Genomic DNA, 23,018 nt, shown 5'->3' on the forward strand with positions numbered 1-23,018 from the left:
CATGACCCGGGGGCCAAATCCGGCGCCTTGAAGCATCCAATTCGGCCCTCAGGAGCAAATAAAAATGATAGAGAAAACATCAATCAATGTGTAAATGAAACTCAACAATATTTGCAGGGGACATGACTGCAGTCATTTTTAATAATAAACAGTTGAAAAAGCTCAAAACTCTTACAAAATCTTTCAATTTTCCTCAAATTACAACATATTTTCTTGATTAAATTAAATTTAAAGTGAAGATCCTGTTGGGACAAATATCTATCACTTATTGCTTGTTGGTTTCTTACACATTTTGTTAGAAGTGCAAACAAAGTAACAAAAAGGTTGAAATGATCAATTTTCCTGCATACAATCTGTGGTCCACTTGAGATCAAACTGCTCTGTATTTGGCCCCCAAAATAAAATGAGTTTGACACCCCTATTTTAAGCATACCTGTCAAGTATCCCGTTTTGGCCGGGAAACTCCCGTATTTTACCCCTCTTTCCCGCCATCTTCCCGTATTAAAATATCCCGTATTTTAATGTAATAATAATTAAAAGATGCCTTACTAAACTAAACACCATCACTACCACCTGAAAAGGCCTGAGTGACAGTTTTCGCGAGATCAGAGCTGACAGCGGCAACAAACCCGGAAACAACTCAGAAAAGAGATGATGAATGAAGATGTTCCGGCGAAAAAAAAAACAAAGAACTCGTGTAAATACGTTGTAAAATGTGACAGAGAGTTTATCTTCCTAAAGAGCAGCAGGATGTGACACAGTTACATGTTCTGTCTGATTAAAAACTGAGATTTTAGCATTTACCACAGCGGAAGGAACCTCTTAAGTCAGTATTAAAAAATCAGCCAATCACAAGTGGCACAAATATAAACTGCTTTTAAAAAGTGTTTAAGGATGTAAAGTCTTTGTCTGTAACAAATGTGTCTAATAAGTCATTAGTGAATACCAGAGAAGCACACGAGTGAGCATGAGAAATTATAAGAAATAATAAAATAAAACGTAAATGTCTAACTTAAAGACAAGAAATGTGAAATTAACAGTAAATATGCAACGTGTTGACTTGTATATGAACTATAAGTATATTAAATAAACACATGTGCTTCATATACACATTTATGTTTTTATTTAGGCTGTTTTATAATTTAGGAATTAGTGCTGGGCGATATATCGAGATTCAAGATGTATCGAGTTATTTTGGCGATATAGAAAACTATAATATTTCATATATATTGTCTTTCTGGTCAGACTTTATTTGATACAATTATCTGTATTTATATCGTATATCACCATTTTGAGAAAATATATTGAGATATGAGTTTAGGTCCATATCACCCAGCCCTAGTAGGAATGTTCACAGCATTTTAATGTTAATAAAGGTCGATCTACCAGATTATAATCACATAATTGTATTTAGTAAGTGGTTGACAAGTGGCTAATTTAGATTTCTTGTACACCCATCTTAAAATATAGGTGATACTGGAGCTTGGTTGGGCAGGTGGGACGGCTTGTAGTGGGAGCCAGAAAATTTCCCTTATTTTCAAATCCAAAACTTGACAGGTATGATTTTAAGTCATGTCTAAATGTGTGTCCTCGGTGCTTTGTTCTGCAGTACCTGCTGCATCATCTTCACCTCTGGCTATTGCTACTGCTGATTTTTCATCCAGTGTCCCGAGCAATGCTTCTTTTAGGGTAAGGGTACCGGCTTCAGAGTCCCTAACCACGCCCTGCTCTGCAGACTCTTCTGGGTGGTGCCTGTGCAGATGTCTGACAACCTGGAATCTTTGTTTGGCTGTGTAGGAGCAGTGGCGACAGCTAAATGGCTGCTGCTTGGTATGAGACAAGAAGTGATGTCTCAGGCCAGCAGGCCATCGGAAGGACTTCTGACACAAGCCGCAGGTGTAGGGGTGGCCATCGCTGTGCTGACGCTGGTGAGTCTTCAGAATGAAACTGGTCTTGAAGGCTTTGCCACATTTCTCACAGATGAATGGCCGCTCGTCACAGTGCTGTGTGTCACGGTGAGTGCGGAGGGCGTCTGCTCTGTTGGTGCGGTAGTCACACTCATTGCACACGTACCGCTTTTCACCTGCAGACGCAAAACACAAATTTGGTTCTTTCCATCACTTTCAGGATGTAAAGTAGACAGTCTGAAGGGCATACATTGTGCGATTTTTGCCCATTTTTAGCCAATTTTTCACTTGTGCGACTATTTTTAGGATCGGGCCGGGTCTCGACTTAATCGCGTCATGCATCATGTAATATACATGGGGTCACGAGAAGCGATTAACACCTCATGACCAGCTCCCGATCAGCAATTGTATGGTCGCAAGAAAATCAAGCCTTTTTGAAATCCTGGTTGCCCCTTTGTGAGGGTATCACACTCTTGAAGCAGTGCCACGAAATGTCTTACATCAAACTCTCACACTGCGCATGTGCGAACACTGTAGGACCAATGTAGAATTGGCAGACCATGCTGTCCACGTCGGCCCAGACAATTCCTGGTCCACACATAGCCGCTTTTTCAATTTTTAAGCTTCTCCACAGCGAATAACACAAATTGGCTATGTGCACAATATGGCGTCCAATAACTTCCCGTCAAAGTTTGTGAGGGCGCTGACTTCTGGCCCATTGTTGTTGTTGTTACGAAGCCAGCGAGCAGAGGGACAAATGAGCATGTTTGGTGTCAAAAAGAGGCGATTGGTCTATCAAAGGTTTGGAGGTTCAGCATTACACTGTTGTGTAACTGGATCTACCTTTTCTTCACAGTATAATTCCTGGATTAGCTTCCACTGCTTCCTTGCTGATAATGCAGTGCATCAGCAATGGCTAGTCAAAATCCGGACGGATAATTTCACTCCGAGTAGGGACACGAGTGTGTAGCTGGCATTTATTGTAGTTATGCCAAATTAAAAACGAGGACCTGCGGAGACGATTTGAGCTGGCTCTGAGTCAAATAGAGCAGCTGCAGCTGCGAACGTGTTTTGGAGCGCTTTGGTAACTGTGGTTTGCATTTTATATTCTGTATTTAATTATAGTAACAGGTGAATGTAGTATTCAAAGTTAAAACTGCAGTGTGAGAGTTTTGTGAGGCGCTCCACGCTCCCTCCTCCCCTCCTGAACGAAACTTGCGTGCACACGAACACTGTGGAACTTTTTGCGACTGTTTTCTCCATAGAGACTAGTAAAAAAATGTAGGAACTTTATCTTGTGCTATTGGAGAGTTTTCTGATGTCTTAGAGACATGAAAGCACGTATCACTCACTGCTGTGAGGACAGTAAGAGGCTAGTCACCACTGCTCACAAACAAGCAGCTGAGCTGGAGCAGATCAGAGCACACACACTCCGTCCACACTGCAGATGTTTTAAATAAGCTATTTATTCCGTCTGTTCCCACTCTCTCTCTGACTTGGGGTGGACTGCGCTGACTGAAAGCATTTCAACTAATACAACACAAAAAAATATGAATCATATTTAGATTTTGTTGGAAGCTTGATGCGCTTACAGCTAAGTTGCTAGACAGCTCCATAAACATTCAGTGCTACTGGCGTAGAAGAGCCATCACATACGGTACTGTCAAAAATCCAAAACACTTTTTTTATCATATGTCATATGGAGCACAGTGAAGTGAGAGCTGTCAGGGATTCGGCCGCTCACACTGTCTCGTCATTGGACCGGAAGTGTTGTGCCCCACACCGTTGAATACGGAAGTACATCTTCATTGCCCGGTGCAAATAGCCAATTGCCAAGGCAGCGCATTTCTTTGTGCTTAGCTCGCGAGTGTCTATCCACTTCCGGGTTCTTCTTCTTCTTCTGTTTTAATGGGGACCATTCAGATTTCTTCTTCTTCTAATTTTTAAGTTGCATTTCTGGATACAAGACTTCGGCGTGTCGTGTATGAATGTACAGTGTGAGCAGTCAGAGTGTCTGTCTTTATAGTGTAAGAACATGAATCGTGAGCTGCGAACATTCAGACTGCAAATGAGTCGCGCAATTTGAGCTGGAGCTGAAAACAATGGTTGAAAAAAGCACAGTGTACGCCCGCCTTAAGTCCAAAAAGGAGGGAGGGAGGCATGTTCAGAGCAAGGAGAGAAAACAAACTGGCAAATGACAAGAAAGAGCTGACCAGTATTTTTTTAAAAATTAAACCAGACGGTACTGCTAAGTTAGTCAGTATAGTTAAATGTGAAAGAGAAGGGCAGCTAACAAAACTTTTGTGACAGACTGGGGAAACAAAGGGGGGCAATGACAGGAAGAAGTCAGAAAAGTTGTGGAACTGGCAACAAGAAATACAGTAGAAAACACAAATAAATATGATTAATTTGCACATGATAAGAAAGCTGTTGCAAAATCAAAAGGAAATGTGTTTGGTGATCAAGAAGACACCCTGAATATTTAACAAATGACTAAACTGAGGTGTAGTAGATAAAGAAAGTGACGAAAAGCATGCACGGCAGGTTATCGTGGCTAAACAAGAGCTAAAAATGGCTGAGTTACACTGGTATGGCTTTGCAGACACTATTCTAGGTATCAATGATTAAATTATTTAATGTATAAAGTGCTATTTTTGAATATATCTCACTGCACACCAATAAAATCTAATGGTAACAGATTCTGCTGGTACCTGTGTGTTTGGTCATGTGATACTTCAGCTGAGTCGCCCACTTGCACTTGTAGCCACAGTCTGGACAAATGTACTTCCTCTCTTCTTGGTGAACTCTCATATGAAGCTACAGGAAAATGTATTTGTGTCAATAACAATGAAACAACATTGTCTACCAATCAAAGTAGTTCAAAAACCTTGTTCACATCTATATTTGGGGAATGACCCAACTTCCTTAACTTAAAAAAAAAAGCTAGAGAAAAGTCCTCTGATAGACAATTGAATTTCAAAATCAAAATCAAATAGCATATACAGTACGTATTGTGTTTTTAGGAGTTCCCGTTACTATTCCTCATACCTTGAGTCTGGAAGGGTCGGTGCAGGAGTACGAGCACTGCTCACAGTTGTAAGGTTTCTCCCCAGTGTGGATGCGAATGTGCCAAGTTATCTTCTGCTTGTTGTGGGTCGAATACTTACAGTCTGTGCATTTGTACAGGCGCTTGCTCCCATGTGTACGGAGGTGTTGCTCTAACACTAGCTGATGGCGACAAGCAAACTGACAAGTGCTACACTTGAGAGGCTTTTCCACAGGGGATCCATCCTCATGCTGGTTCAGCAGGTGTTGAGCCAGTAGCTGCTTGGTTCTGGCACCAAAGGGACACATCTGGCACTGGTGGGCAAGGTGGGTTTTCTGATGACTATTTAGGCTTTCCTTCGTCTCAAAAGACTCCTGGCAGGTTTTGCACTTCATCACAGGATGCTTGCTCAGTGTGTGTGCCTGCAGTGTAACACTACTGTAACATTTGTAATCACAGTGCTTACACAGGAAACATGCCTCGAGGAGATGAGCACGTTTGCAGTGGGTCTTCAAAGCAATCTCAGAGCTGAACTGTGCATCGCAGCGAGTGCAACAATGCTCCAATACTCCTGTGTGGCATCGCAGGTTGTGACGTCGCACATCATCAAACGCGTGGCTGCTGAAGTCACATAGTTGGCAAACATGTGTTGGATGCTTGTTGTGGATACGCGTTTTGTGTTGACGTAGTTTTGCTACAGCCGCAAATGTCTTATGGCACTGATCGCAGCTGTGGCGACCGGTTCCTGTATGCATGGACTTGTGCTCACCAAGGCAATGCCGCCTTGCGCTGCTAAAAGAACAATAGCCGCAGTGATGATGGTAAATACCTTTGTACTTGTGATCAGGGGCCACGCAACGTTCTTCTTCACAGCTGAAAGTGCCGTGCTGGCAAGGCGAACGTTTAGCTGTGATCATCTTCTTTTTCCCATGAGCATAAGAATAGTGAAGGCTAAGGGAGGGTTTGGATTTGGCAACAAAGGAACACATGTGGCATTGAATCTCCCCCATCTTAAGGCAGCCTTCCCTCTTGTGGCTGTCTAATGCTTGGTTCTGTTTGAAGTGCTGGCCTTTCTTAGTCAAGACTTCACTGACCCTGTCTGATGCACTGCTCTCATCCCTACTCTCACCTTCATGACTTTCACTTGAAAATGTGTGATTCTCTTTCCTCCTTAAGATTTTTCCACAAGTTGCAAGGTGGCGTTTGACTGATGGAAGCCTAACTGATGAGAAACTGCAAAGTCTGCATTCATATTTTCCATCTTTTTCTGCATAAAGGCACTTTTTGCAAAGTGGAAAGTTGCTCAATGTTTCTTTATTACTTGCTGAACATTGGTTTTTAAGGTGACCCTCAAGCTTGCTCCTCTGTGTGAAGAGCGTTCCACAAGCATGGGACTGGTCTTCCTTCATCCTGCTCTCACATGAAGCTTGGTGGTGATGCTCCAAAGCAGTTTTATCACAGGTGACATAAGGACACTTCTCACAATGATGCAAACCTTGAATGGGCACCGCATGCATCTGCACATGCTCCTGTAAAACCATGGCATCTGCTAGGTCATTTTCATGTACAGCTTTCAGGTGGATATCAGAAAAAGATGAACAATGTAGTGCTGATGTAACCTCGGAGGTTTTGTTGTTTATTTCTAACTCAGATGTTTTGGTGTTACAAACCACAGGCTCCACAGGTTTACTTGTATTATTCTCGGGCTCATCTCGTTCACCCTCTGGATCTGACATTTCATTATCTTCACCTGATGAAATCATGGTCAAAGAAAAGTCTGTCTTCTTTTGGGACTCGTTGGAATAGTTAAAAGTTGAGCTGCTTGCAGAAGTTTTCTCTTCCTCTTGTGAAGCAGGTCTTTGAAGGTCAGTGGCAGATAACGTTGTTAATACAAGAGTGCAATACTCCTCAGAGCTACTGTCAAATGTGGGTTTTTCTGATGTGCCTTTACTAATGAGCTCCTGGGAAACAACATGAACTATATCCACAGAACTAACAGGATGTGAATCACCAATAGTATCTTTGCTGGAATTGTGCGAGTCGAGCTCTGCAGATGGTTTTACAATGGGGTGTTCAACGTGCTCCTGATGTGCTACAGGTTTGATGTAAAAATCCTGCACTAAAACAGATGAGTTCCTCTCCTTCTCTTTTGCAGCATAGTTTTCAAGCCAGGCTTTGTCTCCTGGTTTGTATCCGTGAGTTTTCCTCTTGTGAATGAAGAGGCTGATGCTGCTAAAGGAGGAATAAAAGCAGAGAGCACAGCGAAACTCTTTCAGCCTGGTGTGTTTGCAGTTCTCGTGGTTCTGTAGAGCTTGGCGGTAGTGTGTAGTGTAAGGGCAGTATTTGCACTTGTGCACAGTTGGTTGCCTTTTCTCTCCAGAGTGTTTGGCCAACACGTGGTTGCGTAACTCATGCTGACGCTTGCAGGCATAGGCACAGATCTCACACATGAGAGATTTGGGCTGATGACGTAATTTGTGGCTTTTCAGTTGATCCATACGGTGACATCGATACGAACACTGATCACATGAATATCTGAGTGAGAAAGCAGGAAATAGTATACATTAGTGTTAATTTTGTTCACAAAATACTTGATTCTTTTTCAAACGTGTGCTTATATACCTTCACTCAGGGATTATCCAATTACTACTTTATGTGCTTAATATCTGTCACAATATTTTAGAACATGATACCAGCCCCTACGTAGACATGTGGACTATGGGCTTTGAGTTAAAGGGAACATATGAAAAATCCACTTTTGCTGTTTTTTTGATCACATATGAGGTTGAGTGTCCACCGGCACACAAAATGTGAAATAAAACTATCCAGTCGTTTGTTTGTGGTCTGTGTAAGTTTTACAACACAGAGAAAATTGCTCCGTTTCAAATTTCGGAGTTTGTGACATCATAAGCGAAGAAAATACACTCCCCTCCGCTGGTAACTCCACCCATGGACTCCACCCCCAACCTGATCTATCGCCTCGTATCGCTGATCTGATGTGTTTGTGACACAATCAACTCAGCGGTTGAACAAAACAAATGATTATCACCTTCAATACACTATTCCTGTATTTAGAAAAGCAGAGGAGGAGGAGAAAGTGAGTGTGTGCGAAGCCGAGTGACAGGGGAGAGAGAGAGAAGGGGGAGGTCTATGCAAATCCAGGGACACATCCCAAAACAGAGCACTCTCACAGAACTCGTTTTTACAGGGTATTAAACCTTTTCTGTTGCTTAATTCATGTTATGTTTTGACCAAACACCAGCACAGATATGTCATTTAGATCACAGGGAACTGTTTTAAAAGGTGAAAATGTTTCATAATATGTACCCTTTAAGGAAAACCAACCCAACATTCGAAAGAGGACGTAATCCACAACCGTGTTTTGGGCTGCTTCTCCTTTACTGCTCTATTTCATAGTGAACCAATGCAAATTATGACACTCATTGGCTGACAACTGGGCGGGCCGAGCGCGGGTGTTTTAAAACCAAAGAGCATCTCCAAATCAGTCTTTTCAATAAAATGTTATTTCTTGTCTATACAGTGTCTTTGAGTATTTATTAGTGGAGGAACTATACCAAGCATGAGTAACTCTCTAACTACATTCATCATGACCCTTCACCCATTCAAAAATAACTTTTGGCTTTAAAGTAAGGCAGTAACAAAGATTAAAAAACTTTAGCTTAACTTCACAAAATGTGGCCGCCAAAATTTAGGAAATAGTGTTTCAGAGAGTTATATATTTAACCTTTTCCTGGGGGGGATGCCCCTGGAAGCTCCTACAACACTCACGCCTGCGCGGCATTAAGCGATCCCCTACACTATTGTTTCTCAAATGGGTATGCGATGGCACTACTTGAGAGAGAGAGAGAGCGAGAGTGGAACATTTAGAAATAAAGTGTCAGTCTTGGTCCCACCCCAGGCATGAGATGACTGAAAACCAACCAACTTTAGAAATAAAGTTGTATTTCTGTACTTTCATATTGTCAGATATAAATCTCGTTCAACTAAAATGCAGTTAAAAACAAATCTGAGCTCAAACATGATGAAAAACTAATTCTAGAAGTAAAAAAAATGTCTTTGGGGTCGCCAGAAATTTTTGATGAGTGATCCAAAAAAGGTAGGGAATTACTGCACTAAATACATACTGTTTCTTTCCGCTTATTTACAAAATGAGATTCTTTACAATGTGTGTTATTACGCGTTCATTCCATCATTATGCTCTATAGTCGTATTTAAATAAGACAAAGAGGGTACAAGGATTCAGAAATAAGAGAATGGGGGTACTAGAGGCAAAAAAGTTTGAGAACTAATGCCCTCTAAACTGTGAAAAAAAACAAACTGTGAAAAATTCCTGGTGATAAACCTGAAAAGCCAGGTAATAACATTTTTATGAGAATATTATTCAAGGCGTCTACCTGAGGTCTCCTGCATGTTTCCTCATATGAACATTTAGGTAGTGCTTCCACTTTGTTACATATCCACACTCGGCACACATGAAGTTCTTGTCATTGGAGTGAGTGAGCACATGTTTGGAGAGGTAGGACTCATCTCGACACCTAAACTCACAGATGGTACACTTGTGAGGCTTCTCACCTGCAAGAAAATGGAAGCACTGATGGTGAATGGATACTCTGAGATGAAAAAAACATGCTCACGATAGGGCTGGGTAATATGGACCAAAACTCTTAAAATGGCGATAAACGATAAATCTCGATAATTTTATTTCAAATAAAGTCTTACCAGAAAAAAATTTGCAGATGAAAAACGCCACACAGGCACATTAATTAACAAACAGATGCACATTCTGTGCCACTTTTGGCTTTTTCTCCTATAAGAGACAGCACGTGTGAGTGAGTTAGGGGAAGGTCCGGGTTAGGATGCACTCATATCCTTCTAACTGTGTTGTCCATGATTTTCTGATAAGTAGCAAAAGCAGCAACTCCTAAAGTGAGTATGTTAATACAAAATAAGCTATTATATATATATATATATTTTGATATAGGCGATATTGTAATTTTCAATACCTCGCAAAAAAAAAAAAAACTCTATATATCTTGATTCTCGATATATCTCCCAGCCCTAGCTCACGAGTTCAATCCTCACCACTGTGCATCAGCATGTGTCGTTTCAAGCCCCGTTTGTGCGAGGTGACGTAGGTGCACTGGGGGCAGTGGTGGATCTTCTCCTTGGCGTGAAGGTGTCCGATGTGCTGCTGGAACTCCACGGGGTTAAAGGTCACAAAGAAGCAGAAGTCACAGCATAGCTTGTCCTTCCCGGGGTGACCCTGTCGCTGATGCTGAAGGAACACGCTTTTTTTGGAGCAGGAGAAGTCACACTGTGAGCAGTGGTAGGCCAGGTGAGTCCGGCAGTGACTCTCCATGTCCGCCTTGCTTTGAAAGACAGCATCACAGCTGTGTTGTCGACACTTCACCGCCTTTACCCTGTGCTTCTCTGCTATGTGTCTGATAAGCTCTTTGCTCTGAGAACTCTGAAACGAACATCCCGTGTGGAAACACGCCCTCAACGCTTTGTCTGACTGGATGTGGTGTGTTTTAATGTGAGCTTTAAGAGCTCGACTCAGGTGGAAACTTTGACTGCAGGAGGGACACTGGTATCTCGGAGCACCAACTACTTCCCCTGACTGGTCTGTGTGCACAGTGGTGAGGTGGCGGTGGACGGCGTTCCTTTCCACGGCCGAGTATGAACACAAGTGGCAGTGATGGAGCTTTGTCCCTGCCTCACGGAGCATGTGCACACGGAGCTTACTCTTGCTGGTAAAGAAGCGTTTACAGGTGGGACACTGAAGGTTGGGGTCTGGAAAGTGTAAATGAAGATGCTCCTGTAGGTGAGAACGCATCTTGAAGCAACGGCGACACATGGGGCAGGTATTAGTGCGATACGTTTGCTCGAATCCCTCTGCAAGGAACTCTAAAGGATGACAACAAGGACACGGTTTAGAGACAGATATCCAGAGGTGGCAAAAGTACTCAGTAGTCTTCAGTACTCAAGTACAAGAATAGATATTTCAATAAAAAATGACACTGAGAAACGTAAAAGTATTTAAGTTGCTCCCTTACTTGAGTAAAAGTAAAAAAGCACATGCTACCAAGTAAAAAAGTAAAAAGTTCAATAATAATACAAGGTTTTTCAACCAGAAAATTCAATATCTTTTTTTTTTTTAAACTTGTAGAATACTGGTACATGGAAACAAGTTAAATCTGTTACCCTTTATGACCACCTGGAGAATTTAGCACTCATTATAGATAAAATGTGTAGATAAAATGTTTTAAGAAAAAAAAAATGCAAATGCTTAATTAAACCCAGTGCAGCTTTGAGTTTAGCATTTCCAAAAACTTGAAAATGTTAACCATAAAACTAAGGGACCTGCCTAACAGAAAAAAGCTCACCTACCAAAATGTTACGTCTTTCAACGTGGTGGTGTGATTTTAGAGGGTTTTAAAAGTAACAAGTTAATCTTTCTAAATGTAAGGATTAAAAAATACAGTTCTATTTCATCCTTACTGACCGCCAGAGGTGGTGCTTAAAGCACTGGATGTTCCATCTCGCGCATGCGCAGGTCGAGTAATTATATCAACAAAGTCACCTGTGACCCCTGGATGACCCAATGACTCTATATCTACCGGTGTCATTAGGTGATCTGTTCCTCCTATCTTCTCGCGATTGCGGATAACGATAGCAGGTCGGTTGTTGCGCCTCGAGTGTTCTCGTCCACTAGAAGCTGCGACTCGCTGTTTTGTCTTTAAGTGGGGCTGGGATTTAGTGACCAGTTTACCAGGGGCTGCCTGAGGTGGTGAGTACCGTACACTTTGATGTCATCGGCGGTGTTTTGCTTTGTGATTGTGTGCTGGTTCAGACTCGGTAGCTCCGCGGCTACGCTGCTGTCTCTTTTCAGTGATTAGACGGCTACGGTTAATCTGCTGTGTTGCTATGCTGCTCTGTTAGCATCGTTAACGGACCTCCCGGCACGTTGCTGCCGAGCGGCGGCCGGTGTTTTGAGTGCGGCATCGCCGCTGCGTTTGTGGTGTTGCTCCAGTTAGATTCACAGGGAGCACAGTTTGATCACTCCAGGCCGGTGCGCTCGTTGGCCTGAGTGAAGTTCCTTCATTGAAGCCGCTGCAGCTCGGCGGTTATCAATATAACTATTATTAATTTAATTATTATTTGTCTATAATTAATATAATTATCATAATACTTAATATTCATATAATAATAGTTTGTGTAATTATTATTCATATAATAATAGTTTGTGTAATTATTATTCATATAATAATAATTTGTATAGTTGTTATTCATATAATAATAATTTGTGTAATTCTTCTTCTTTTTTTTTTTTTATTATTTATTCAGTTTATTTCCAATATGGTTACAGTCACTTTTTTTTTTTTTTTTTTTTTACATTTTTTTTTTTTTGTACATGCCGAAAAAGGAGACGAGAGAAGCAGTTTGCTTATCTGGGTCCCGTCCCCTGTTTTACCATCGCAAATTTACATGGGTTTACATGTCTCTCTGGTCAAACATTCTTGAGTTGTTCTGAACAGTCCTTTTTTGTGTATTCTCATCTGTAGTCAGTGTTGTCTTGTTTGTATTCCTCCTCCCCTCTATCATTGTTTGTGTTGGCCTTGTTCCCTGCCAGACGTTGTTAGCATTCCTCCAGTTCAAGAATAGTTCCTCTTTCGAAGGTGTTTGGAAGGTTTTTCCCTTTTCATCCATAATGTCACCACTCGGGAATGTCTCTTTTGGACACACAAGTTTGCAGCTTGTTTTGTCTCTACAGCAAGGTTAATCCAGCTGTTGTTAGTTCTATTGGCAGTGTTGTATTTTCCACTGTTAGATTTAACTTGTATAAACACATTATTATATCTTAGTTCATAAGCAAGGTAGTAATTTCATTGTATTATATCTTAGTTCATAAGCAAGGTAGTAATTTCATTGTACAGGAAAACGTGTTTCTAACTGCACATATGACAATAAACACATTGAATTTAAATTTAATGTAATCCTTAATCACCCCACCACCTCGCAATTGAAATGAATAAATGACAGACCTTTTTTTACTCTTGGTTTGCACATTTAATTCAGTCTCCGTAAAATAATCACAGTCTGAGTTTTGTTTCCAGTGTTTATATAGATCTGGGTCCAAATCCATGATTACCATCAGTAATGTTGTTGTTTAGGTGGATCCTTTCGTATTTTCTTCCATCGTTTTGATGAGGATTGGTTTTCCGTTCTCTTCTCCCAGTGGTGTGATGTAAATCCTGCAGTTTCTTGTCCATGTCCTCACAATTTTCCCTCCTTTTTTTATTTGGCGTGCCTTCCATGCAATGCTTGCATTTTGTTTCGTCAGGTTTTCATTGATGTACACCTTAGTTCCCTTGAGTTTATTTCCTTGCTTCAGTAGTTCTCCTTTAAATTTCATATTCTTGAAGGTTATTTTTACAGCTCTGTAATCATTTTTCTTTGGCAGGAGATGGCAGGAGTTGATGTTGTCAGGGTTCAGGACAATGTCCTTCGACTCCAGGTAGTCAATGACCTGTTGTTCAATCGATTTTGTTTCTTCGTCACTCGCATAACTCCTGGGTTTTATCTTTAGGCCTGTGATGATGACATCTTTCTCTCTTTCCTTTTGTTCCAGCTGTTCAACCCTGGCGTTCAACAATTTCATCTCTTCAGCATTTCTTTCATTCTTTTCTTTCAGTACCTTTGCTTCGCTTTGTAGGTTTTCCAGTGAGTTTTCCAGCATCTTTTCCAGCGACTTTATCTCGGCAGATAGGTTTCGTAGACCCTCGCGTATCATCTCCTTGACCTCTTCCAAACCCGAATTGGGTTCTGAAGGGCCTCCCTGCGGTTTTTTCACCATTTTCCTTCAGTCTTGGGCCCAATTTTTCAGGCTGTTCAGCTGTAGCCAAGGTCATGTTATCGGAGCGAATGAAAACACGTCTGCTCTCTCCAAAGACCAGAGAATTCTGAGAATTGTTCATATAATAATAATTTGTATAGTTGTTATTCATATAATAATAATTTGTATAGTTGTTATTCATATAATAATAATTTATGTAATTATTATTTATATAATATTATCATTAAAAATTAATAATATTAATTAATTTTAGGAAGAATTGGAGAAGAATGGACTGCCATTTGTGTGTCTCCTGCATGGCCCCCCTTCAGGCAGAGGACGGTCACGATCAGTGTCCTGCTAGCCTGGGCATTGGCCACCTAAGAGAGGGGGTGTCCGGTAATCCGTGCATAAACTGCAGTTTTATGCCTCATGCACTGCGACTCTCCAGGTTTGCTGAGGTTGAGGGCACAATAGACCTGCCCTCTTCAGGTAGAGTCACCGGCGTTGCTAAGCGTGCCGGAACAGCGTCTGGCGATCCTCCTCGGAAGACGAGGAAGGTTGATGCTCTGGCTGATAAGGTGGATGCTCTCACCACCGAGTTTGCTCAGATTAAGGCCATCTTGCTTAACCTACAGACAGAGCCCAGTGCACCAGCCTTCGCGGCTAACCCTGTTGCAGGTCCATCCCACCTTCAGGGGGAGGATGCGCTGTCCACGGCAGCATCATGTACCCTGTTTGGTGACGCTGACGGGATGGGCATGGGGAGCTTGCCTCACAGGCTTCTCATGCTTTTTCAGAGGGTTCTAGTAGGAGCTCTTCTCTAGGTTCAGTGTTCAGCCGTGGCACTGGGCAGCCGGCAATGCGCACGGCCTCGGCACGCCTCGGGTTGGATGAAGCCCCGGTCCCTACTCGAACGGCAAATGCATTTTTCAGGCAGGCCCCCAACACCTCGGTCTTTGTGGTGCCTCCCTGACCAGTACATTGCGGAGCTCCACAGATGCTGGCCTGACTCGAGGGTTCTCTCCCATCACACAAGCGATGGCAGGGCTCTGGCAGCCATGCATGATGCTGGCAGCTATGGCTTGGAACAGCTAGCTCCAGTAGAGCCTGCCATTGCAGCCCTGATAGTTTCCCCAGATGAGGCTGTGAGACCGGATGCATGCTGCCCCCGGCCTCAGTGCAGGTTGACTGACGATCTTCTGACTCGCAGTTATAACATTGCTGCCCGAATGAGACGGTTAGGTAATTCTCTGTCACACCTGGTACTGGCTTTGTCAAGTACCTTGCAGGATTCCGGGGGGGGAGCCTGCAGCTCAGTCCCTCAGCGATGCCTCATTGCAGACATTCCCATTTATGACCAGGGAGCTGGGCAGGCTAATGTCGATGATAACGCTGACTCATCGGCAGGTCTGGCTCGCACAGTCCCCTCTATCCGAGCCATGTCGCAGAACATTGCGTTCTCTTCCAGTTGTGCCGGGCCGGACCTTTGGTACAGGGGCATTGCAGGCCTTGGAGTGTAGCGTGCAGGTTGGCCAAGCAAGGCAGCAGTTTGCCAGTTTGCGCCAGGCTCCCCCTGCCCCTCCAAGGCAGGGACATTTGGCAGGAATGGGTGCAGATCACCCATGCCTACGGCCGACTGCTCGTCCATCTGGGCAGCCCAGGGGCCTGCACGCTACAGTGCCAGGAAATCGGCAACGCCGTGCAGCCACACGTCCATCTGCTCAGGGGCCAAGGGGTTCGGCACCAAGTCGCCGCCCCCCCAGAGCCCCAAGGGGCAAGGGGGGCGGAACCTGAACCTCAGGGGCCAGTCGTCGGACTCTTTTCCCAAGAGCAGCTCCTCTGCTCTTGGGAGGCTGTTCTTGTGGCCCCTATAGTCGTGGACCCACTTTTGGCATCCTGCGATAGGGCGGTTGCCCACACAATTTTAAACTGTCGAGCACCATCCACCAGGGCGCTTTACGCCAACAGGTGGAGGCTATTTGTGGAGTGGTGTCACACTCACAACGAGGTGCCGGGAACATGTTCAGTGGTGGCAATACTGCGTTTCCTGCAGTCCTGTTTCCTGACAAAAACAGGACTACTTCCACCCCCAGGGTGTATGTGGCTGCTATCTTGGCCAGTCATACAAAGGTGGATGGCCAGACAGTGGGGTCACATTATCTGGTCAAGCAGTTTTTGAAAGGGACTCAGAGACTCAGACCTAGAGACTCGGGTCTATGGGTCGCCATCCTGGGACTTGCAAGTTGTCCTTCAGTCCCTTTCCCAGCCGCCCTTTGAGCCGCTGGGACACACTGATTTGAAGTGGCTGTCTCTCAAGATGGCCTTTCTTCTTGCTGTGGCAATGGCGAAACGTGTGGGAGAGCTGCATGCGCTGTCAGTGAGCCAGGCATGTCTTCGCTGGAAGGCTGATGGCTTTGGGTTGAGTCTCAGGCCAAATCCTTCATTTTTGCCCAAGCGGTTGCCCCCTCATCATGTGAACCAGCCTATCGAGTTGGCTGCCTTCAGTCCTCCGAGCTCCTCTGGGGGGAATGGCGAGCCATCAACACTGTTGTGCCCCGTGCGGGCGCTTAAGGCTTACATGGAGGCGACAGCTAGCCTACGAACTACAGACTGCCTTTTCGTCTTCCATGGAGGCTGTAGAAGGGGGACCGCACTTTCTAAACAGAGACTCTCTCACTGGGTAGTGGAGGTCATTCAGTATGCCTATAGTGCACTGAACATCCCGGTGCCTCAGGGCATAAAGTGCCATTCTACAAGAGGCATGGCCGCGTCATGGGCCGCCTTGAGGGTCGTTCCCCTGCAGGACATCTGTGCTGCAGCTACCTGGTCCTCATCATGCACCTTTGGACGTTTCTACAGGGTGAAAGTTGCTGGTGTCCAGCCTATGGCAATGGCCGTGCTGTCCACAGCTTCAGGCCTTGAGTAGGTGAGGATTCTTTCGTGACCTTTCTGGTATAAGTCATCCAGTGCTTTAAGCACCGCCTCTGGCGGTCAGTAAGGATGAAATAGAAAGAGAGTTACGTATGTAACTACGGTTCTATGAATCCTGGATGACCGACAGAGCATCCTGTCACTCAGGATCCTTGTGTCCTCGCGAGAAGATTTTGACAAGAACAGATCACCTGATGACACCGGTAGATATAGACTCTCCGGGTCATCCAGGGGTCACAGGTGACTTTGTTGATATAATTACTCGACCTTTGCATGCGCGAGATGGAACATCCAGTGCTTTAAGCACCGCCTTTGGCGGTCATCCAGGATTCATAGAACCGTAGTTACATATATTTGTTTTAAAAAATTAAGGAGTAAAAGTCACCAAAAAAATAAATACTCAAGAAAAAGTACAGATAAAATACAGAAAAAAACTACTTAAGTACAGTAACAAAGTATTTGTTACTGTACTTAAGTACAGTAACAAATAGCCACACCTGAAAATATCCACACCATACAGAAGTTTAGGGCCACTCTTAAGTCTTTAGGTGGCAACAGTTGCCACTGTGCACATCTGATCAACACTTTCACCACATTAAGATCCATTTCATGAGACACCTTGTGTATATTTTAAAATCTGCCTGATGGTGTTTAGTACAATTTGACGTCTTATTTCAGTTTTTTTAAAAGAACAGGCTAAACTGAACCATCATGTTTACCTTATAGCGTATCATATTCCATACATGAGTTTTGAAACTCTCTACATGATCAGTATAATGTTTTTTTCTTGAAAAACCTGATGTATACAATTATATACATGCAATACAAGGATAATCCACCATGGGGCAGGAATTAGTTCAGTAGAGATCTTCCTAGCAACTCTACAATATTGTAATTTATGAGGAAAGATACACATGTAGTTTTAGAAGAACTTTTCCAATTTTGAAAAGATAAAGGTCAGAAAAACATTCAGATTTTTACTCAAACATCAATAGGAAGAGTTACAAGGTTGATGCAGTGTGATATTAGTTTATATTTGATCATCTCTGTTTTAGTAAAACCATGTTGAAAATAGTGTATCAGATTTGATACAGCAGGTATATGAGGTGGTTTAACTCTAAATCAGTTAATTGTTATTTATTGCATTTCACATCAAGTCATTAAGCAATATCAATGATTTTTTTTCCTAGTTTTCAAATAAACAAAATAAATGTTGAAATTGCATAATTTGGTAACTAACATGGGAAACAGACAGAGCCGTAGGCACAGTGCAGGCCACTTTTCCAATGTGTACTGTGAGAAATGCTGAGTGCGTCTGAACAAGGTCAGGAACTGGCTTCAGGCCAGCCACCATGTAAAATAAAAATGAGCCACTTCCATTGGTGGATATCTCATTGTTTCATGAAAGTAGAACAAAAAATGTTCTCATGTATGTATGGAATTACCAATTTGTTTACATGTTGGTTATTTATTATCAAAGATAATACAAATTGAAACTCATAAATGGAATTGATGATTCAGGTTTTACAAAATTAAAAAAAAAATATTTAACAGAGTCCATATCCTATTAGCTCAAAAACATTCATGTCTTCTTAGTACTGTAGACGTTTTTTGTTTTGTTTTTTTTTCCAGACATTAAGTGCATATCCTATTGTTGGTGTGTGAAAATTATATATTAAATTAAATTAAACAAATTAATATGTCAGTATTTTAACAATTCTTGCAAACCACTCAAGATGATCAGTGTTTCTACATGTACAGTATGTAATATTTGTCACGTATTTTAGAGTGGTTATTCCAAACTTTGGTTATGCGTACTTCTATGCCAAACTTCATTTTAACAGTATGAAGTTAAAATGAGCCACACACACATGCACACACACACACACACAGTCAAGTCATGGTCATTAAACCTGAACTTAACTTAACTTGAACTAGGCTTGTATGTAACATATAATGTGTTATCAATAAAAAAAAAAATATGTACACATTTATGTTTTTTCAAAACAATTCCAGTATTTTTTTTGTGTAAGATTTTATAGCCATCGCCCTTCACAGTGATTAGCATCATGTCCAGCATCCATATACTGTACATGTAAAGTATGTTTGTTTTATTTGGTGCATTGGTCGCCGTATGTAGTTGCACACTTTTGTAATGATACAACAAGAATAATAGCTTAAAAAATACATGGACCCCAGGGGGTTGAGAACCTCTGCTTTAGAATATTAAAGTAAAAGAGGTCACTGTAAAAAACAGGTACAACTATACTCAAACACAACAATAAAAATGATTTACTATAACAATTTAAGCTGCTTTGAACTTCAATTATCTAAATAAAAGCATGATACATGTTAGGGCTGGGTATCGATTCAAATTTCCCAATTCGATTCGATTTATGATTCACTTTTGATTGATTTTTGATTCAGTTAAGGATATCACGCAGTACCAATTTTATTTGGATATGGAAGACATTCTCATTAGAACTAATGATGCAAATAGTAAAAATATGAATATTTACATTAATAAATGAACCTCATGCTACATTAATCATGTACCTTTTATTCAACATGACCTGAGCAGAACAAAATAGCAATTACTTAAATCAATTCAAAGCACAGGTGCAGGCTGTGTAAATAAAGTGGCAACAGACACATTATAAACTCAAGACATTCTCATTCCTTCGAGTTTCACAACGGTTTTGTGCTAATGTTCCAGTGGCTGCACATTACAACAAATCCGACTGTATAATAAGAGACACAATCATAAAAATAAATAAATATTTGTAAATAAAAAACAAACATCCAGAAATTAAAAGGATTTTGAATTTACTTAAAGTGCAAAAAGTCAGGTCTTTGGTAAATGTAAGAAAATACTTTTTAAATTCCTGTGAACAGTAAACTTCAAGAAAACTTTTTTTTTGCTCATTCTCATCATTAGTACAGTGTACAGGGTACAGGGTTGGATGTACAAAGAGGTGTACATACTCTGTACTCTGTAGTGTTATAAAGGGGTATATTTGGGGGTGCAAAGTAAAATAGCATGTACAGTATGATTTCCCTGGTTTAATTCTATGGGACATGCGCATGAAAAATGTGTTTGTTGTTTTACTAATTTTTATATTTCTTTAATTTGGTGTATTTTTCTGTAATGTATGTTTTTTGGAGACATTATGTGTATTTTTGTATCTTTCTGTTATGTTTTTGTGCATTTTTTATATAATTATTGTTTTTTGTTGCCATTGTAGTGTGATTCTGGAGTCATTTTGTGTATTTTTGTATCTTTTTTGGTGTAATTTTGTGCATTCTGTTATTCTGTATAACTATTTAGTTTTGTTCTGTAATATATGTTTTTTGGAGTCATTTTGTGTGTTTTTGTGCATTTCTGTTGTCGTTTTGTGCACTTTTTGTATAAATATTGTTTAGTGTTTTGTTTCATTTTACTCATTTAGTGATTTTTTTTATTATAAATACTGTGTGTGTCTACCTCCATCTCCTCCCTCCGTAAGTTATCTCTCACACACGTGGGCGCGTCAGCCACGTGCATGCACATAATCCGTCACAGGTTGTTGAGAGATAAAAAAAAAAGAGACCCGGAAGTACCACAAAAAATAAACGTTTTGCGAGACCAAAGTCGCAACTCTCTCTCTTAACTGCTCTGTGTGCGTTCAGCATGTATATCCCAGCACTCTCACATGCACTCGCGTCAGCTCTGTGTGTGTGTGTGTGTTTACATTATAGCTGCTACTAGCATCTTAACACATAGACTAATATAAGAAGAAACACTCACCCTTGCACAGAACAAACGTTAATCATAGTGGAGCCGTGTTCTGGACCCATCCGCTCACAAAAACGTTACATTCCTCTGTCTGAAGAAGCAGAATGTTTGAGATAATGTCAGCTAATGGCCAATAGCACAGCCACGCTCAGTGATGGAGACGGAGGAGGAAGTGGAGTCCGTGACTCGGGATTTAAAGAAAGTTTGGAATCACGAGAATAATTAAAAAAACCCCATGAAATATTAACTTACAAAACTTTTAGCATTACAAAAACGTGGTCATCATTTGCGGCTGGAGCGCAGAGAACAACTATGATTTCCCATGGCCATGAAGGCATCATGTTTACGTGCAGCTTTCTCTGCCAATGTGCATCTTGTTTACATGTGTTCTGAGTGTTGATTGGCTGGAAGGCTGGGGAATGGGCGGGCATAAGCGGGGAAAGAGTCACAGTGTGTTAACGCATTTCGTTCCCACAGGGAAGTGTGAGTGAATGACGGTGTCGTGAGGCGCCGCGCTACTAATCTAAATGCAGCAAGACGTATTAAAAGGTTCTATTTAAAGGTATTATGAATCGATGTTGCGCTATACAAAGGAGAATCGATTCAAATCGATTGATCGATTTTTTAAACCCAGCCTTAATACATGTATTGTTAAATTCAACAATAAGGCTCTGTTCTGTATTTTCTGATAAACATCATATTCTTCTGTATTCTGTCCATAATGTCGTGTGTGGATACCTTTCGATGGCATCACTGCAGCGCTCACTGCTGAGGTCGTGTCACTTTCCACGCCCTTTGTGGACATTTCTGTCCCTTCTTCCCTCCTTTTCAGTTCTTCATCACGTCCACCTTTAGAGGGCAATAATAGTAGGATTAGACTGTTGGTTGTGTATTGACATAAAATAACAAACTAATGCATTACTCCATCTTTAGTTTGGTTTAATGAGAGTTGTGTTGGCTTTAGGGGTGCTGGAAAAAATCGATTTGGCGATATATCGCGATGTTACGTCGCGCGATTCAAAAAGCAACCATGTCAATTTTTTTTTTTTAACTTATTTTAACCAGGAAAGTCTTTTCCACTGCAGGAGACATTGTAGCTGCACAAAGAAGTGCGCTGAAACCTGGACATGTTGACCAGCTTGTGCTTTTTCAATAAAATCTAAAAAGAAAGTATTAACTTTCTGCATTTATTTGTTGTTCTCGGCATGTACCTCAGTTAAGTTGCACTAAAGTCATGTTGCACTAAAGTCAAAGTTGGTTTAAAAGCCACAGGCAGATTGTATGGTATTTTTTTATTTTAAGTTGTTGGCACATGGCATGTTAAAGCCAATGTTTTGAGTGTAAAATATGCCAATAAAATAAATTTCATACATAATGTTCTCATGAAGGTGTACACATTTACAGATTAGTTGTTTCTTAAGTCATAAATATATATATGAAACAAAATCACAATAATCGCCTTATACTTTAATATCGGGATATATTGTATCGTATCATGACCTATGCATCGGGATACGAATCGTATCGCCAGATGCCAGACAACACACACCTTTAGTTTGCTTATACTTTCCCGTCCTGAAAGTGTTTACCTTTGGGGCCGTCTGACAGGTGATTTAGTTCACGAAGGTGGCTCACTAACATGTTTTCATTCAGAGTAACATAAAGGCAGTGAAAGCCAAAGGGCAGGTTTCCCCATTAATGGATCTCCATCTCACATTTGAGTCACAAACGTCCCTTAAAAAATCACAAACACACAAAATAAGAAACAAATACAAAATGACAAAAACTGGCTTTCACCAATCATGACGAAACAACTCGTCATGCAATATTTACATTATATCACAAAGGTTTTACACACACATGAATGCATTACGGCAAGGGTGTCAAAATGAGTAATTTTAACATCAATGTGCCATAGTTTTCATTATCAGTCCCTGCCGGATCTTCAATTAATTTTTTAAATTTTATTTTATAACAATTTTTTGTGTAATTTAAAGCAATTTTGTGAAATTGCAAGATTAGCAAGATTTAGACATTTTTATACAATTTGCAATAAAAAAAATTTTTTTATTCATGTGATAAAAACAAAGGAACACTGCACGCCCATAAAAATACTGTGGAGTTTCATTATATTTGTGAATTTATCCCATGAGCATTAAAATACTTTTTTCCACAAATACTGCCCTATGTTTCTATACGATATCTACAACTGGATATTATAGCTGTAACCAAATGCACACTGACATCACTGTTATGAGCTTTCCGAACTAGCATATCTAGTGACTTCTGTCGTTTTTTTTTTTTTTTCTGCTCCCGTTTGATAATCATTTACTATTATAAACATCATCATTTTAAAATATTTACTGCTAAACATATAAGTTAAATAACTCACCATGTAAGAGTCGGAGGCAATTTTAGCTTGAGCTCACAATAAAAATGTGTTAGCATTAGCTCGGTCGACAAGCAGAGCGGAACATTTGTGAGTGGCACTAGCAGCCA

The 23,018-nt window shown here is 41.3% G+C and overlaps 1 protein-coding gene across 2 annotated transcripts; it reads right to left on the bottom strand.

Moving 5' to 3' along the window:
- Nucleotides 1-1,381: 1,381 nt before the first annotated feature.
- On the bottom strand, nt 1,382-23,017 carry znf142 (zinc finger protein 142). 2 transcript variants are annotated; one of them, XM_028435879.1, is made up of 8 exons: nt 22,912-23,015; nt 22,109-22,253; nt 21,258-21,368; nt 10,057-10,881; nt 9,369-9,546; nt 4,956-7,488; nt 4,619-4,724; nt 1,382-2,083 (listed from the first exon to the last, which is right to left on the bottom strand). In XM_028435879.1, the coding sequence occupies exons 2-8, from the start codon at nt 22,158-22,160 to the stop codon at nt 1,566-1,568; spliced, it is 4,323 nt and encodes a 1,440-aa protein (XP_028291680.1). In that variant the 5' UTR covers nt 22,161-22,253; nt 22,912-23,015; the 3' UTR covers nt 1,382-1,565. The 2 variants fall into 2 exon arrangements, with proteins under 2 accessions (XP_028291680.1, XP_028291681.1); XM_028435880.1 differs by lacking the exon at nt 22,109-22,253 and having other exon boundaries at nt 22,912-23,017.
- Nucleotide 23,018: the final 1 nt, after the last annotated feature.

This window comes from Gouania willdenowi, chromosome 21, assembly GCF_900634775.1.
Source record: "Gouania willdenowi chromosome 21, fGouWil2.1, whole genome shotgun sequence".
Taxonomy (NCBI): domain Eukaryota; kingdom Metazoa; phylum Chordata; class Actinopteri; order Blenniiformes; family Gobiesocidae; genus Gouania; species Gouania willdenowi.

Excerpts from the sequence above, each read along its gene's own strand:
- znf142 (XM_028435879.1), bottom strand. The coding sequence starts at position 22,160 with ATGTTAGTGAGCCACCTTCGTGAACTAAATCACCTGTCAGACGGCCCC. Across the intron at positions 7,489-9,368 it reads AAACATGCAGGAGACCTCAG|ATATTCATGTGATCAGTGTT; the intron begins GTAGACGCCTTG and ends TTTCTCACTCAG. Across the intron at positions 4,725-4,955 it reads CCGACCCTTCCAGACTCAAG|CTTCATATGAGAGTTCACCA; the intron begins GTATGAGGAATA and ends ATTTTCCTGTAG.